Below are 16,872 nucleotides of genomic sequence, written 5' to 3'. Positions count from 1 at the left end.
AAAGAGTGCACTAAAAGCGAAAACACGTTTATAGGAAGGAAGGAGTTGGGAGGCAGTCTACAAAAAAACAAGGGGCTCTTGGCAAGCTATTTTGAGAATGAAGCCTCAAGGATCTGGCTTTTTTTTTTTTTTAATGGGGTGGGGCACACCCGGATGCCAAGTCGTGGAGCCAAAGAATTCTGCCTTGGAGTTGCGTCTGTGGCTTAACCCTCGCAAAATGTGGGCCAGCCCAAAGAAGGCAGGCGTGCGCTACGAGCAGGGATTTTTCTTGGAGGTGAGAAAAAGGTCAATTTGGGATTCTCTTCTGAAACGCAGTCGTTTTTCCGAAGGCAGCTTTCCGGACAGGGTGGGAAGAGGCAGTCTTCCCGCAGCTCAAACTGCAATGTATCCTTGGGAAAAGCCATCCTAATTTGGATGTGTATTAAGGAAGATAATTTCTTATCTTCCTGGTGAAAGATCAGTAAATGTGGCAAATGTATCTTCCTTCTTTATTTTTACTGATACCTTTCCTTCCCCTTTTTATTTCCTTCCTCATCAAACCACATTCTTTTCCAATATCCTTAAACTTTAAGAGTTGTAGCAAGGGCTGTGCAGAACTGGATGGTTCCTATGCCTCGTTACTGCGCAACTCCATTCAGATACACCCACATGCTACCTGTTATAGAATCGGACCCCCTTTTGGCTTAGAGCGGGGTGATTTAGCGAGCTCCTGCTGTAGTAAAACATTTCATTGATTATGTAAATAAAACTTTTTTTTTTTTTTTTTTTTTTTGCGGTACGTGGGCCTCTCACTGTTGTGGCCTCTCCCGTTGTGGAGCACAGGCTCCGGACGCGCAGGCTCAGCAGCCATGGCTCACGGGCCCCGCCGCTCCGTGGCACGTGGGATCTTCCCGGACCGGTGCACGAACCCGTGTCCTCTGCATTGGCAGGCAGACTCTCAACCAGTGCGCCACCAGGGAAGCCCAAAACACTTCTAAATTACTCCTGCAATATAAAGTTTTGGCTTGGTCATGCACTATATTTCAAGCTTTTACAAATAAAAGTATTTTTCTGAAAGTGCCTTAAAAAAGCAGAGCATGTCACTCTATTCGATTGTTTATGTTAATGTACATTGTTTTTAGGGACGAAGGACAGGAATTACAAACTGCCATGGATATCACTGCTGGTACTGTGCTGGTAATATCTATCTATATCTATGACTGTATATACAGATAGTCATTTAACCCTCATTAATAAGCTTGTACATTTTTTACAACCTTAACCTTAATTTACAGATGAACAGGAGGCTCAGAGAAGTTAAGTAACTTGCCTAAGATCACATAACTAAATAAACAGCAGAGCTGGGATTTGAACCTGGATTTGTCTGACTACAAACCATGACATATCGTTTATAGCTACCTCAAGGCAACATGTCCAAAGCCAAATTTATTTTTCTAATGTCCTCCCTGCCCAAAGTTGTTTCTTCTACCAGCTTCTCATAGTTCAGAGCACCACTGTTTACCAACATGCTCAAGCTAAGAACCTTGGAATAGCCTTTTATTTCCTACATTAAAAAAATGAAGTATAGGGGGCTTCCCAGGTGGCGCAGTGGTTGAGGGTCCGCCTGCCGATGCAGGGGACACGGGTTCGTGCCCCGGTCCGGGAAGATCCCACATGCCGCGGAGCGGCTGGGCCCGCGAGCCATGTCCGCTGAGCCTGCGCGTCCGGAGCCTGTGCTCCGCAGCGGGGGAGGCCACAACAGTGAGAGGCCCACATACCGCAAAAAAAAAAAAAATGAAGTATAGTTAATTTACAATATTGTGTTAGTTTCAGATGTACAGTAGATTCAGTTATACATATATAGATAATTTTCCATTATAGGTTATTACAAGATATTGAACACTGTTCCCTGTGTTATACAGTAAATACTTGTTGCTTATCTATTTAATATATAGTAGTGTGTATCTGTTATTCCCACACACCTAATTTATCTGCCCCCTTTCCCCTTTGGGAAGTTTGTTTTCTGTGTCTGTGAATCTGTTTCTGTTTTGTAAATAGATTCGTTTGTATTTTTTAGATTCCACATATAAGTAATATCATATAATATTTGTCTTTGTCTGACTTCACTTAGTATGATATTCTCTAGGTCCATCCATGTTGCTGCAAATGGCATGTTTTCATTCTTTTTTATGGCTGGGTAATATTCCATTGTATATATATATACTACATCTTCTTTATCCATTCATCTGTTGATGGACACTTAGGTAGCTTCCATGTCCTGGCTATTGTAAATAGTGCTGCTATGAACATTGGGGTGCATGTAAGGAACCTTGGAATAGGCTTTTTTTAAATTAACTTTTATTGGGGGTATGGTTGCTTTACAATGCTGTGTTATGGAATAGTCTTAAACTTACTCTCACCACCTCCACTGTCACACACACACACACACACACACACACACACACACCTCTACTTTTTTTTCAAAAGTCCATCCCATCCTCCTATTCTCACTTCAGATAAGCCTCACATCACTTTCCTGCTGCACTATAATAATAGCTTCCCAATTCATCTGTCTACTCCCATGCTTGTTTTCTGATTTATCCAAGCCATGTATTTATGGACACAATGATATATCACGCAGAGATGAATAATACCTCATTTATCCAGAGGTCAGTCTTCCAGCTGACTCAGCCTTCTAAATCATAGTCTCAAACACCTACGTGAAAAGGTACTAGGAAACCCCAAATCGCAACTCCAAACCTGTGCCATGGAAAGGCTGAGGCTGTCACTCAAGATTCCACTGGATTCTTATTTTTTTTTTATTTTTATTTATTAGTTTCTGCTTTATAACAAAGTGAATCAGTCATACATATACATCTGTTCCAACATCCCTTCCCTCATGCATCTCCCTCCCTCCCACCCTCCCCATCCCACCCCTCCAGGCGGTCACAAAGCACCGAGCTGATCTCCCTGTGCTCTGCGGCTGCTTCCCACTATCTATCTACCTCACGTTCGGTAGTGTATATATGTCCATGCCTCTCTTTCGCTTTGACACAGCTTACCCTTCCCCCTCCCCATATCCTCAAGTCCATTCTCAAGTAGGTCTGTGTCTTTATTTCTGTCTTACCCCTATGTTCTTCGTGACATTTTTTTTTCTTAAATTCCATATATATGTGTCAGCATACAGTATTTGTCTTTCTCTTTCTGACTTACTTCACTCTGTATGACAGACTCTAGGTCCATCCACCTCATTACAAATAGCTCAATTTCATTTCTTTTCATGGCTGAGTAATATTCCATTGTATATATGTGCCACATCTTCTTTACCCATTCATCCGATGATGGACACTTAGGTTGTTTCCATCTCCGGGCTATTGTAAATAGGGCTGCTATGAACATTTTGGTACATGTCTCTTTTTGAATTATGGTTTTCTCAGGGTATATGCCCAGTAGTGGGATTGCTGGGTCGTATGGTAGTTCTATTTGTAGTTTTTTAAGTAACCTCCATACCGTTCTCCATAGTGGCTGTACCAACTCACATTCCCACCAGCAGTGCAAGAGGGTTCCCTTTTTTCCACACCCTCTCCAGCATTTATTGTTTCTAGATTTTTTGATGATGGCCATTCTGACTGGTGTGAGATGATATCTCATTGTAGTTTTGATTTGCATTTCTCTAATGAGTAAAGATGTTGAGCATCCTTTCATGTGTTTGTTGGCAGTCTGTATATCTTCTGTGGAGAAATGTCTATTTAGGTCTTCTGCCCATTTTCGGATTGGGTTGTTTGTTTTTTTGTTATTGAGCTGCATGAGCTGCTTATAAATTTTGGAGATTAATCCTTTGTCAGTTGCTTCATTTGCAAATATTTTCTCCCATTCTGAGGGTTGTCTTTTGGTCTTGTTTATGGTTTCCTTTGCTGTGCAAAAGCTTTTAAGTTTCATTAGGTCCCATGTGTTTATTTTTGTCTTTATTTCCATTTCTCTAGGAGGTGGGTCAAAAAGGATCTTGCTGTGATTTATGTCATAGAGTGTTCTGCCTATGTTTTCCTCTAAGAGTTTGATAGTTTCTGGCCTTACATTTAGGTCTTTAATCCATTTTGAGCTTATTTTTGTGTATGGTGTTAGGGAGTGATCTAATCTCATACTTTTACATGTCCCTGTCCAGTTTTCCCAGCACCACTTATTGAAGAGACTGTCCTTTCTCCACTGTACATTCCTGCCTCCTTTATCAAAGATAAGGTGACCATATGTCCGTGGGTTTATCTCTGGGCTTTCTATCCTGTTCCATTGATCTATCTTTCTGTTTTTGTGCCAGTACCATACTGTCTTGATTACTGTAGCTTTGTAGTATAGTCTGAAGTCAGGGAGCCTGATTCCTCCAGCTCCATTTTTCGTTCTCAAGATTGCTTTGGCTATTCGGGGTCTTTTGTGTTTCCATACAAATTGTGAAATTTTTTGTTCTAGTTCTGTGAAAAATGCCAGTGGTAGTTTGATAGGGATTGCATTGAATCTGTAGATTGCTTTGGGTAGTAGAGTCATTTTCACAATGTTGATTCTTCCAATCCAAGAACATGGTACATCTCTCCATCTATTTGTATCATCTTTAATTTCTTTCATCAGTGTCTTATAGTTTTCTGCATACAGGTCTTTTGTCTCCTTGGGTAGGTTTATTCCTAGATATTTTATTCTTTTTGTTGCAATGGTAAATGGGAGTGTTTCCTTGATTTCACTTTCAGATTTTTCATCATTAGTATATAGGAATGCCACAGATTTCTGTGCATTAATTTTGTATCCTGCAACTTTACCAAATTCATTGATTAGCTCTAGTAGTTTTCTGGTAGCATCTTTAGGATTCTCTATGTATAGTATCATGTCATCTGCAAACAGTGACAGCTTTACTTCTTCTTTTCCGATTTGGATTCCTTTTATTTCCTTTTCTTCTCTGATTGCTGTGGCTGTGGCTAAAACTTCCAAAACTATGTTGAATAAGAGTGGTGAGAGTGGGCAACCTTGTCTTGTTCCTGATCTCAGTGGAAATGGTTTCAGTTTTTCACCATTGAAGACGATGCTGGCTGTGGGTTTGTCATATATGGCCTTTATTATGTTGAGGAAAGTTCCCTCTATGCCTACTTTCTGCAGGGTTTTTATCATAAATGCATGTTGAATTTTGTCGAAAGCTTTCTCTGCATCTATTGAGATGATCATATGGTTTTTCTCCTTCAATTTGTTAATATGGTGTATCACGTTGATTGATTTGTGTATATTGAAGAATCCTTGCATTCCTGGAATAAACCCCACTTGATCATGGTGTATGATCCTTTTAATGTGCTGTTGGATTCTGTTTGCTAGTATTTTGTTGAGGATTTTTGCATCTATGTTCATCAGTGATATTGGCCTGTAGTTTTCTTTCTTTGTGACATCCTTGTCTGGTTTTGGTATCAGGGTGATGGTGGCCTCGTAGAATGAGTTTGGGAGTGTTCCTCCCTCTGCTATATTTCGGAAGAGTTTGAGAAGGATAGGTGTTAGCTCTTCTCTAAATGCTTGATAGAATTCGCCTGTGAAGCCATCTGGTCCTGGGCTTTTGTTTGTTGGAAGATTTTTAATCACAGTTTCAATTTCAGTGCTTGTGATTGGTCTGTTCATATTTTCTATTTCTTCCTGATTCAGTCTTGGCAGGTTGTGCATTTCTAAGAATTTGTCCATTTCTTCCAGGTTGTCCATTTTATTGGCATAGAGTTGCTTGTAATAATCTCTCATGATCTTTTGTATTTCTGCAGTGTCAGTTGTTACTTCTCCTTTTTCATTTCTAATTCTATTGATTTGAGTCTTCTCCCTTTTTTTCTTGATGAGTCTGGCTAATGGTTTATCAATTTTGTTTATCTTCTCAAAGAACCAGCTTTTAGTTTTATTGATCTTTGCTATCGTTTCCTTCATTTCTTTTTCATTTATTTCTGATCTGATTTTTATTATTTCTTTCCTTCTGCTAACTTTGGCATGTTTTTGTTCTTCTTTCTCTAATTGCTTTAGGTGCAAGGTTAGGTTGTTTATTCGAGATGTTTCCTGTTTCTTAAGGTGGGATTGTATTGCTATAAACTTCCCTCTTAGAACTGCTTTTGCTGCATCCCATAGGTTTTGGGTCGTCGTGTCTCCATTGTCATTTGTTTCTAGGTATTTTTTGATTTCCTCTTTGATTTCTTCAGTGATCACTTCGTTATTAAGTAGTGTATTGTTTAGCCTCCATGTGTTTGTATTTTTTACAGCTCTTTTCCTGTAATTTATATCTAGTCTCATAGCATTGTGGTCGGAAAAGATACTTGATACAATTTCAATTTTCTTAAATTTACCAAGGCTTGATTTGTGACCCAAGATATGATCTATCCTGGAGAATGTTCCATGAGCACTTGAGAAAAATGTGTATTCTGTTGTTTTTGGATGGAATGTCCTATAAATATCAATTAAGTCCATCTTGTTTAATGTATCATTTAAAGCTTGTGTTTCCTCATTTATTTTCATTTTGGATGATCTGTCCATTGGTGAAAGTGGGGTGTTAAAGTCCCCTACTATGATTGTGTTACTGTCGATTTCTCCTTTTATGGCTGTTAGTATTTGCCTTATGTATTGAGGTGCTCCTACGTTTGGTGCATAAATATTTACAATTGTTATATCTTCTTCTTGGATCGATCCCTTGATCATTATGTAGTGTCCTTCTTTGTCTCTTCTAGTAGTCTTTATTTTAAAGTCTATTTTGTCTGATATGAGAATTGCTACTCCAGCTTTCTTTTGGTTTCCATTTGCATGGAATATCTTTTTCCATCCCCTTACTTTCAGTCTGTATGTGTCTCTAGGTCTGAAGTGGGTCTCTTGTAGACAGCATATATATGGGTCTTGTTTTTGTATCCATTCAGCCAATCTGTGTCTTTTGGTGGGAGCATTTAGTCCATTTACATTTAAGGTAATTATCGATATGTATGTTCCTATTCCCATTTTCTTAATTGTTCTGGGTTCGTTATTGTAGGTCTTTTCCTTCTGTTGTTTTTCTTGCCTAGAGAAGTTCCTTTAGCATTTGTTGTAAAGCTGGTTTGGTGGTGCTGAACTCTCTCAGCTTTTGCTTGTCTGTAAACGTTTTAATTTCTCCATCAAATCTGAATGAGATCCTTGCTGGGTAGAGTAATCTTGGTTGCAGGTTTTTCTCCTTCATCACTTTAATTATGTCCTGCCACTCCCTTCTGGCTTGTAGAGTTTCTGCTGAGAGATCAGCTGTTAACCTGATGGGGATTCCCTTGTGTGTTATTTGTTGTTTTTTCCTTGCTGCTTTTAATATGATTTCTTTGTGTTTAATTTTTGACAGTTTGATTAATATGTGTCTTGGCGTATTTCTCCTTGGATTTATTCTGTATGGGACTCTCTGTGCCTCCTGGACTTGATGAACTATTTCCTTTCCCATATTAGGGAAGTTTTCAACTATAATCTCTTCAAATATTTTCTCAGTCCCTTTCTTTTTCTCTTCTTCTTCTGGAACCCCTATAATTCGAATGTTGGTGTGTTTAATGTTGTCCCACAGGTCTCTGAGACTGTTCTCTGTTCTTTTCATTCTTTTTTCTTTATTTTTCTCTGCAGCAGTTATTTCCACTATTTTATCTTCCACCTCACTTATCCGTTCTTCTGCCTCAGTTATTCTGCTACTGATCCCATCTAGAGTATTTTTCATTTCACTTATTGTGTTTTTAATCGATGCTTGATTCATCTTTAGTTCTTCTAGGTCCTTGTTAACTGTTTCTTGCATTTTGTCTATTCTATTTCCAAGGTTTTGGATCTGGGAAATAGAATCTTGGATCATCTTTACCATCATTATTCTGAATTCTTTTTCAGGTAGACTGCCTATTACCTCTTTATTTGTTAGGTCTGGTGGGTTTTTATCTTGCTCCTTCTCCTGCTGTGTGTTTTTCTGTCTTCTCATTTTGCTTATGTTACTGTGCTTGGGGTCTCTTTTTTGCAGGCTGCAGGTTCGTAGTTCCCGTTGTTTTTGGTGTCTGTCCCCAGTGGCTAAGGTTGGTTTAGTGGGTTGTGTAGGCTTCCTGGTGGTGGGGACTAGTGCCTGTGTTCTGGTGGATGAGGCTGGATCTTGTCTTTCTGGTGGGCAGGTCCACGTCTGGTGGTGTGTTTTGGGGTGTCTGCGGACTTTTTATGATTTTAGGTCACCTCTCTGCTAATGGGTGGCGTTGTGTTCCTGTCTTGCTAGTTGTTTGGCATAGGGTGTCCAGCACTGTAGCTTGCTGGTCGTTGAGTAAGCTGGGTGCTGGTGTTGGGATGGAGATCTCTGGAAGATTTTCGCCGTTCGATATTATGTGGAGCTCTGGGAGGTCTCTTGTGGACCAGTGTCCTGAAGTTGGCTCTCCCACCTCAGAGGCACAGCACTGACTCCTGGCTCCTCAATTTGGGATGATTTGTTGTCTATTCATGTATTCCACAGACGCAGAGTACATCAAGTTGATTGTGGAGCTTTAATCCGCTGCTTCAGAGGCTGCTGGGAGAGGTTTCCCTTTCTCTTCTTTGTTCTCACAGCTCCTGGGTCTCAGCTTTGGATTTGGCCCCGCCTCTGTGTGTAGGTCGCCAGAGGGCGTCTGTTCTTCGCTCAGACAGGACGGGGTTAAAGGAGCAGCCTCTTCGGGGACTCTGGCTCACTCAGGCCGGGCGGGAGGGAGGGGCACGGAGTGCGGGGCGAGCCTTTTGGGAGGTCTGGGGTCTTCTGCCAGCGTTCAGTATGTGTTCTGTAGGAGTTGTTCCACGTGTAGCTCTATTTCTGGTGTATCCATGGGGAGGAAGGTGATCTCCGCGTCTTACTCTTCCGCCATCTTACCCGGAAGTCCTGGATTCTTATTTGAAATGAATTTCACAAGCTTAGTTGATATTTTACAGTCTGCAGCAGGCTTAGGAGCAGTAAGATTCTAGAGGAGAGCCATATAAAGCTGTAGTACTCAAAATACAGACTCTGGACCGGCAACATCTCCATCACCCAGGAGCTTGATAGAAATTCAGAATCTCAGAACCCATTCCAGACCTTAGAATCAGAGTGTGCCATTTTAACAAGATCCCCAGGTAATTTGTAGGCACATTAAAGTTTCAGATGCACTAATTGAAAGCAAATTAGATATTTGAAAATCAAACTTCACAACAAATTGGGGGTAATCATGTTTCCATTAAGAGCTAATAGGCATCTTTTTAAAAATAAGCTCTATTAATGAATTTTGGATGACTGAATTGCTTTTTTTTTAAGTTTCTATCAGGACATGCCTATTAAAATTTTCTAAGGCAGTGGCTCAGAACTGGGATGTTAGTTGGAAGAGAAATTGCCACTAACTATCCATGCTAAACTCTATTTATATATACTAATACTCTAACCATCAAAAATGGTATGTCCACAAGTGTCTCACATTCATGAGATTGTATGTTTCCAGAGGAAAAAAAGTTAAGAACTAGTGAGTAGTGGTTTTCAAACTTTTCACTGAATTGCCTCTAAGGTAGAAGATAATGAACATTTTTCTCTGGTGGTCAAAGTGCCCCCCATAATAATGAACTTCTTTTAAGTTCATTACATTAAGTAGTATGTAAATTTATATTGTTTAATATGTTTAAAGATATTTTAAAGGTCCACTCCAAACAGAAGATACAATGAGTAAGGAAAATTTTTATAACCTAAGGTGATAAAGTTGATCCAGATATTATAGAACATAACTAAAATATTTAGTAAATGAACCAAAACCAGAGGGAGGGGGGAAAAGAATTGTTCCTAGCATTCCAGTTGTATTTTTAAGTGTATTTTTACTGATTTACCTGGGAACCATGTGCACTCTTACTTATAAGATAATACAACCTGACTTCTACTAAACCTACAAATGAACTCTCAGAAAACCCCTCCTTCTTAAGTTGGAGACTACCTATACATACATCTATTGCCACTGTTAAAGGAATCAGCTTATATTTTGACCATGTGAAAGTAATAAAGTCTGTTGCTCAACCTCTTTTTTCTTATCAAAAGATAATACCAGGAAGAAAATTCACAAGTGACGTAATTCCTCTCCTTCGCATATACCCAAGAGAATCGAAAGCATACATCTACACAAAGACTTGTACATGAACGTTCATAGCAGCATTATCCATAATGGCCAAAAAGTGGTAACGATCTGAGTGTTCATTAACTGATGAATGGATAACCAAATATGGAATACCCATACAATGGACTATTATTCAGCAATGAAAAAGAATGAAGGACTGTTGCATGCTTCAACATGGATGAACCTTGAAAATATTATGCTAAGTGGAAGAAGCCAGTCACAAAAGACCGTATCTTGTATGATTCCATTTAAATGTAATGTCCAGAATAGGCAAATCCATAGAGACAGAAAGCTGACTGATGGTTGCCTAGGGTTAGGAATGGGAGCAGAAACTGAGTGCAAATGGACATGAGGGGACTTTCTGGGGTGATGAAATGTTCTCAACTTGATTGTGGTGATAATAATCACACAACTCTATATACATTTGCGAGGCATCTTGGAACCATACATTTATAATGGGTGAATTTTTGGTATATAAATTATATGTCAATACAGCTATTAAAAATTTAAAAAGTTATAAATGCCTCCCCAGAAGAAACCCCACAAAGCTTGAAATGATTAATTTTCTAAGAATATAGGCCAACTTTATTGTGTGGCATCACACACACGTACATTTGGCATATTGCCACAGAAGACATACGTGTACCCTGGTTTGATAATCATGGTTCTGAAGTGTTACAAGCAACTGTTTATTCTTAACATGTTTGGAAAAATAAAGAGATGCATTTAACTCATTAACAGCATCCCAAGAATGATACTGCCAAAGAGAAGGCTGGGCCTGATGTCTTGGGTAGTATAAAGATGGACTGACATCATGGTCTTTTTCTAACCTTATATTATCAGTGGTCAACCTCATTATTTACCTTGCTGACATTTAAAAATAATTCATGGTAGCTTCAGTTATATTATAATGGCAGCAGTTCCTCTCTATGTAATGAAATATGTAAATGTAAAATTTTAGTTTTTATTGATCAAATATATCAATGACCATTTAAATTAAACCTTTTTCCCCCCTAAATCCAAGCATATATTAAAAGTTAGTATATGATAACTAAACACCAAACACAAACTTTTATTGGAATATTTTATTTACATTTTATATTTAAAGAGAATCAATACAAATCAGGACATATTTACAGCATTTCAAATCAGTGTACAAGAATGCAATGGTTTCATCCATTCTACATTTAGCCAACAAAAATACATGTCTATTCTGCTTTTGCCTAAATTCTGCTGGAATTTGCACTGGAAACAAAACTCTAAAACCAAAGATAAGCCACAGAGAATAGAAATAAAGTGCATTTTTATAATAGCTCTATTTAACTTTGGTGGATGAAGCTTCAAACTTTATATTAAGGCACCTGGAATTCTCCCCCTCCCCCAATTCTTTTTCAAACACCAAGAAAATGCATTCACGAAATTTATAGCTACATGGACAGAATTTTAGTTTACCTAATGTCATTTTAGCTCATTTAGGTAAAATGTAAACTCAATTTTCAAAGTCAACATTGTTTGGAAAATATTTTCTACAGACTAATTTCTGTAGACAAATTCATACACAAAGATCAATTACCAATTTCTGTGTGACTTATTCATAATCATTTTCAAATAGTATGCTGATTTATGTACTCTGCTTTTGAAAGTCCCATAAGTAAAGCTTGAGAAATAGTTATACAGTGTTTCTGTAAGTAGTTTTTGTCTATAATCTTTTGTCAAATTGGTGTCACTAATAAACCAATCAATCCAGTCCAGTCCATATTCTCTGATAAACTATGCTTGACACTCATATGAAGTACATTTAGCTTAATTTTAAAAACAAAAAATAGTTAAAATGAATATTTTGCTTTAATCTTGTTCTATCAACTTAATGTAGCTTAAATAGACATTTCATGAAGTACTAGCCGAAGTTTGCATTGTTTTTTACATTACAATTCCAGATCAATATAAGCACCTGGAGAAAAACCCTGACACATATAGCCCAAGCTAAAGTAGTATTATTTTTAATTAAGATACTATAATAAAATAAAGTGATTACAGCTACTCCACATTTTAAAAGCAACATGTTTTTATAAGAAAACTGTTATAAATGGAAAACATGACTACTTGACAAGAGTTTTGAATGTTTAAAAATGTTGCTACCACTATTGAGAGGAAACTTGCCTATGAAAAACATTATATAATGAGTTTGTGGAAAAAGTTAATAGGTTAAATATTTTAAGTCATTTAACTATAGCATAATATTAGTCATCTCATCACTTTCAGTATCATTCTTATTAAGTTATTCCAGTTCATTAATAGCAAACTAGGCCCTGATTGGCAGTTCTGTTATTACTAAAGGTTCAAGTTTTCTATTGACACAGATTTTATGATTTAATTTCTCGAACAGCAGTCTCTCGATCAGGAGTTTCATCTTCTTCAAAGGTTGGGTTGTCAACGTGAGGAACAACATCCACTGCCATGGAACTTGCTTCATGGTTTACCAGCTGTAGATTTTCATCTTTAAAAAGAAATGGTAACTTTAGGATGATTTCACCCCTCTATTCTTTAAGACAAAATTCAACACATGTCTAAGAAGCCTTACTTATCTAATTCCATCATACTCTGATTATTACACTCATTCCCTGTTCCTTTAATATGATTTGTGCTGCCTTACATAAAGCACATATGGCATTATTTTAATTTACAATTACGATTTTATTGATTCACACGTGTGCTTACTTGTACCTAGATTATAGCATCCTTAAGAGCAAAAGGTATGTCTTCCGCTTCTCTATTCTAAATGTAAGAGCTCTCAAATCACATTTCAATCACCTGGGCACTTTAAAAAATTACCTATGCTATGCATAGACAGATAGATAGATAAATAGATAGATAAATAAATAGATAAATAGATAGATAGATAAATAGATAAATAAATAGATAGATAAATAGATGATAGATAGATAAATATATAGATAAATAGATAGATAGATAAATAGAGAGACAGACATACAGAAAGACTAAAAAAAATCAACCAGGAAGTTGTGGGGGGGTGGGAGTTCTCAAAATGGAATACAAATAGTAACAAGTGAATATAATTATATTACAGATGAAATATATAATCATCCTGAAGAGAGTGGGAAAGAAAAGAACTAACCTAAGTAACTTTGGAAAATGATACTTTGACTATATCCTATAAGGCTAAAACCAAAGAACTACACTGGTTAGTGAAACTGTTTTTCACAGGGGTGTGTTAGCAATGTTGAAACTTAGGTGTACTTTAGGATTGAACAAATAAGTAAATATATTGTGGATAATAAGAGCCAGGTTTCTCAATGTCAGAGAAAGGAGTTACAAATAAGGAAAGGGGAAGGCTAGAATAAACTCTGTGGTGTTGGACTGGAATCAGAAATATCAGTATGAACTAGCTGTTCTTCAGATAGATAGGTGAATGTAGATGTGTGTGTGTATTTGTGTGAGTACATACACATATTTCCTAGCATTGTTCCTTGAAAGGGCTAATAGCAATGACACCCCAATAGCAATGAGCATACCTAGTGCCCAGATCTTGATTTCGAGGTACTGTTCTCCAATAAAAGCCCCCACTCCCTGTAGAAATAACTGATTCCAGGGCTAGGACAAGGAAAGTACAAGATTAATCTAGATTCTAGCCTAGGGATCAGCAAACTACAGCTTGCAAGCCAACTCCATAGCTAAGAGTGGTTTTTTCATTCTTAAGAGGTTGGAAGAGAAAACAACCAAAAGCAACAAAGACCTATGGCCTTCAAAGCCTAAAAAAAAAATGATGGGGCATGTTGAAAGAAAACAAACCAACTTGAGGGAGTTCCCAATGACCAAATCTAGGACAATCTAACCATGAATAAATCATGAAAATAATATTATGGAATAAAAGAAATATCTATGAGTCCATAATATTATAAATAAATAATTGAATAAATAAGTGGAGAAAGGATAGCTCTTCCTTAAAATAGAAGCTTAACTAATGTAGAAAGAAGGATGGAAATAGAAAATCACCATTTGGCACACATTTCAGTAATAATTATTGTAAGCAAGAAACATCAGTGATTGATAAAATTAGTAGGTAAAAAGTATGATGAGAAACAGGATATTTGCATAGTCTCCAAGTGTCTCTCTATAAAATAGTTAATAATTATAAAGAGAAAAAGAGTAACTTTAAAAGGAGAAGCTTGGCAGATGCCACCTTAACCAAGCGAACAAAATTAAAACCATTGGTAATAAGACATGGGCATCATGTGCCTCATTATATGATATGAGCCAGAGAAGGGCACAATATAATTTCTGTGGTATTCTTGCCAGAAATAGACAACGGACAATAAATTTAATCATTGGGTATCAGGAGACAATTGCAAATTGAGGGACATTCTACAAAATAACTGGTGGCCTTCAGAAGTGTCAAAGTCATGAAAGAAAAAGACTAAGGAACAGTCACAGATTGGAGATAAAGAAGACGTAACAGTTAAATGCAATGTGTACCGCTCAGCACATTGGGTATAGAAGGAACATTCCCAAACATAATAAAGGACATACATGGGGACTTCCCTGGCAGTCCAGTGGTTAAGACTCCATGCTTCCACTGTAGGGGGCGTGGGTTTGATCCCTGGTTGGGGAACTAAGATCCCACATGCTGCGTAGTACAGCCAAAAAATTTAAAAAATAATAAATAAATAAAGGACACACTTGACAAACCCACAGTTAACAACATACTCAAGAGGAACAAGACAAGGTTACCCACTCTCACCACTCCTATTCAACATAGTACTGGAAGTCCTAGCCAGAGAAATTACAAAGGAAAAGAAATAAAAGGCATCAAGGGACTTCCCTGGCGGTCCAGTGGTTAAGACCCCGTGCTTCCAATGCAGGGGACGCGGGTTCAATCCCTGGTCGGGGAAACTAAGATCCCACATGCCATGCAGCACGGCCAAAAAATAATAAAAAAAAAATTTAAACAAAGAAACAAACAGAAAAAAGGCATCAAAATGAGAAAGGAAGAAGTAAAATTGTCTGTTTCCAGATCACATGACCTAGAGAAAATGCTAAAGATACCAACAAAAACTGTTAGAACTAATAAACGAATTCACTAAAGTTGCAGGTTACAAAATCAACAGACAAAAATCAGTTGCATTTCTATACACCAGCAATGAAATATCTGAAAGAGAAATAAAGAAAACAATCCCATTCACAATAGCATCAAAAAGCAATATAATACTTATGAATAGATTTAACCAAGGAAGTAAAAGATTTGTACTGAAAACTATAAGACATTTATAAAAGATATTGAAGAGGGCACAAATAAATGGAAATATATCCCACGTTCATGGATCAGAAGAATTCATATTGGACTTCCCAGGTGGCGCAGTGGTTAAGAATCCACCTGCCAATGCAGGGGACATGGGTTCGATCCCTGGTCCGGGAAGATCCCACATGCCACGGAGCAACAAAGCCCGTGTGCCACAACTACTGAGCCTGCGCTCTAGAGCCCGTGAGCCACAATTACTGAGCCCACGTGCCACAACTACTGAAGCCCATGTGCCTAGAGCCCGTGCTCCACAACAAGAGAAGCCACCGCAATGAGAAGCCCATGCACAGCAACGAAGAGTAGCCCCCACTCGCTGCAACTAAAGAAAGCCCGCGTGCAGCAACAAAGACCCAACGTAGCCAAAAATAAGTAAATAAATAAATAAATTTATTTTAAAAAAAGAATTCATATTGTTTAAATGTCCATACTACCCAAAGCCATCTGTAGATTCAATGTAATCCACATCAAAATTCCAAATGCATTTTTCACAGAAGTATAAAAAAATCCTAAAATTCATATGTAACTACCAAAGACACTGGATAGCCAAAGCAATCCTGAGAAAGAGGAACAAAGTGGGGAGGCATCACACTTCCTGATTTCAAACTATACTACAAAGTATAATAATCAACACAGTATGGTACTGGCATAAAAACAGACAAATAGATCAGTGGAACAGAACTGAGAGCCCAGAAATAAACCCATGTGTATGAGACCATGTGTATGAGATGAACTAATATTTGACAAGGGAGCCAAGAACACTCAATGGGGAAAAGACAGTCTTCAGTAAATGGTTTTGGGTAAACTGGATAAATATGCAACAGAATGAAACTGGACCCCTATCTTCCACCACTTAAAAAATGAACTCTAAATGGATTAAGGACTTAAAAAGCCAAAATCAACAAATGGGACTACATCAAACCAAAAAGCTTCTACTCAGCAAGAGAAATAATCAAAAGAATGAAGAGGCAAGTTACAAAATGGGAGAAAATATGTGCAAACCACATATCAGATAAGGGGTTAATATCCAAAATATATAAAGAATTCATACAGTTCAATAGCAAAAAAGCAAATAATCTGATTAAAAAATGGGCAGAAGAACTGAGATATTTTCCCAAGGAAGACATACAAATGGCCAACAGGTACGTGAAAAGATGCTCAACATCACTAATCAGGGAAATGCAAATCAAAACCACAATGAGATATTGCCTCACACTTGTTAGAACAGCTATTATCAAAAAGAAAACAGGTAAGTGTTGGCAAGGATGTGAAGAAAAGAGAACTCTAGTGCACTGTTGGTGGGAATGTAAATTGGTACAGCACTATGGGAAACATGTATGGAGGTTCTCAAAAAGTTAAAAATAGAACTACCATATCATCCAGCAATCCCACTTCTGGGTATATATCCAGAGGAAATGAAATCACTATCTTGAAGAGAGAGCTGCACCTCCATGTTCACTGCAGCATCGT

At 37.7% G+C, this 16,872-nt stretch overlaps 1 protein-coding gene across 2 annotated transcripts in view; it reads right to left on the bottom strand.

Annotated features, from left to right (window-relative positions):
• Window positions 1-12,451: 12,451 nt before the first annotated feature.
• RNF128 (ring finger protein 128) overlaps window positions 12,452-16,872 on the bottom strand; it is a gene marked incomplete at both ends in the record, with an annotated part of 95,102 nt that continues 90,681 nt past the window's right edge. For both annotated transcript variants that reach the window (XM_079727421.1, XM_079727420.1), the window contains one exon: window positions 12,452-12,585. In XM_079727421.1, coding sequence (XP_079583547.1) covers window positions 12,452-12,585 — 134 coding nt within the window. The remainder of the gene's footprint in view (window positions 12,586-16,872) is intronic.

The sequence above is a fragment of the Hyperoodon ampullatus genome (genome assembly GCF_949752795.1).
Source record: "Hyperoodon ampullatus genome assembly, chromosome: X".
Taxonomy (NCBI): domain Eukaryota; kingdom Metazoa; phylum Chordata; class Mammalia; order Artiodactyla; family Ziphiidae; genus Hyperoodon; species Hyperoodon ampullatus.
The sequence above is the reverse complement of the archived record's forward strand: the minus strand, read 5'-3'. Positions and strand labels throughout refer to the sequence as shown.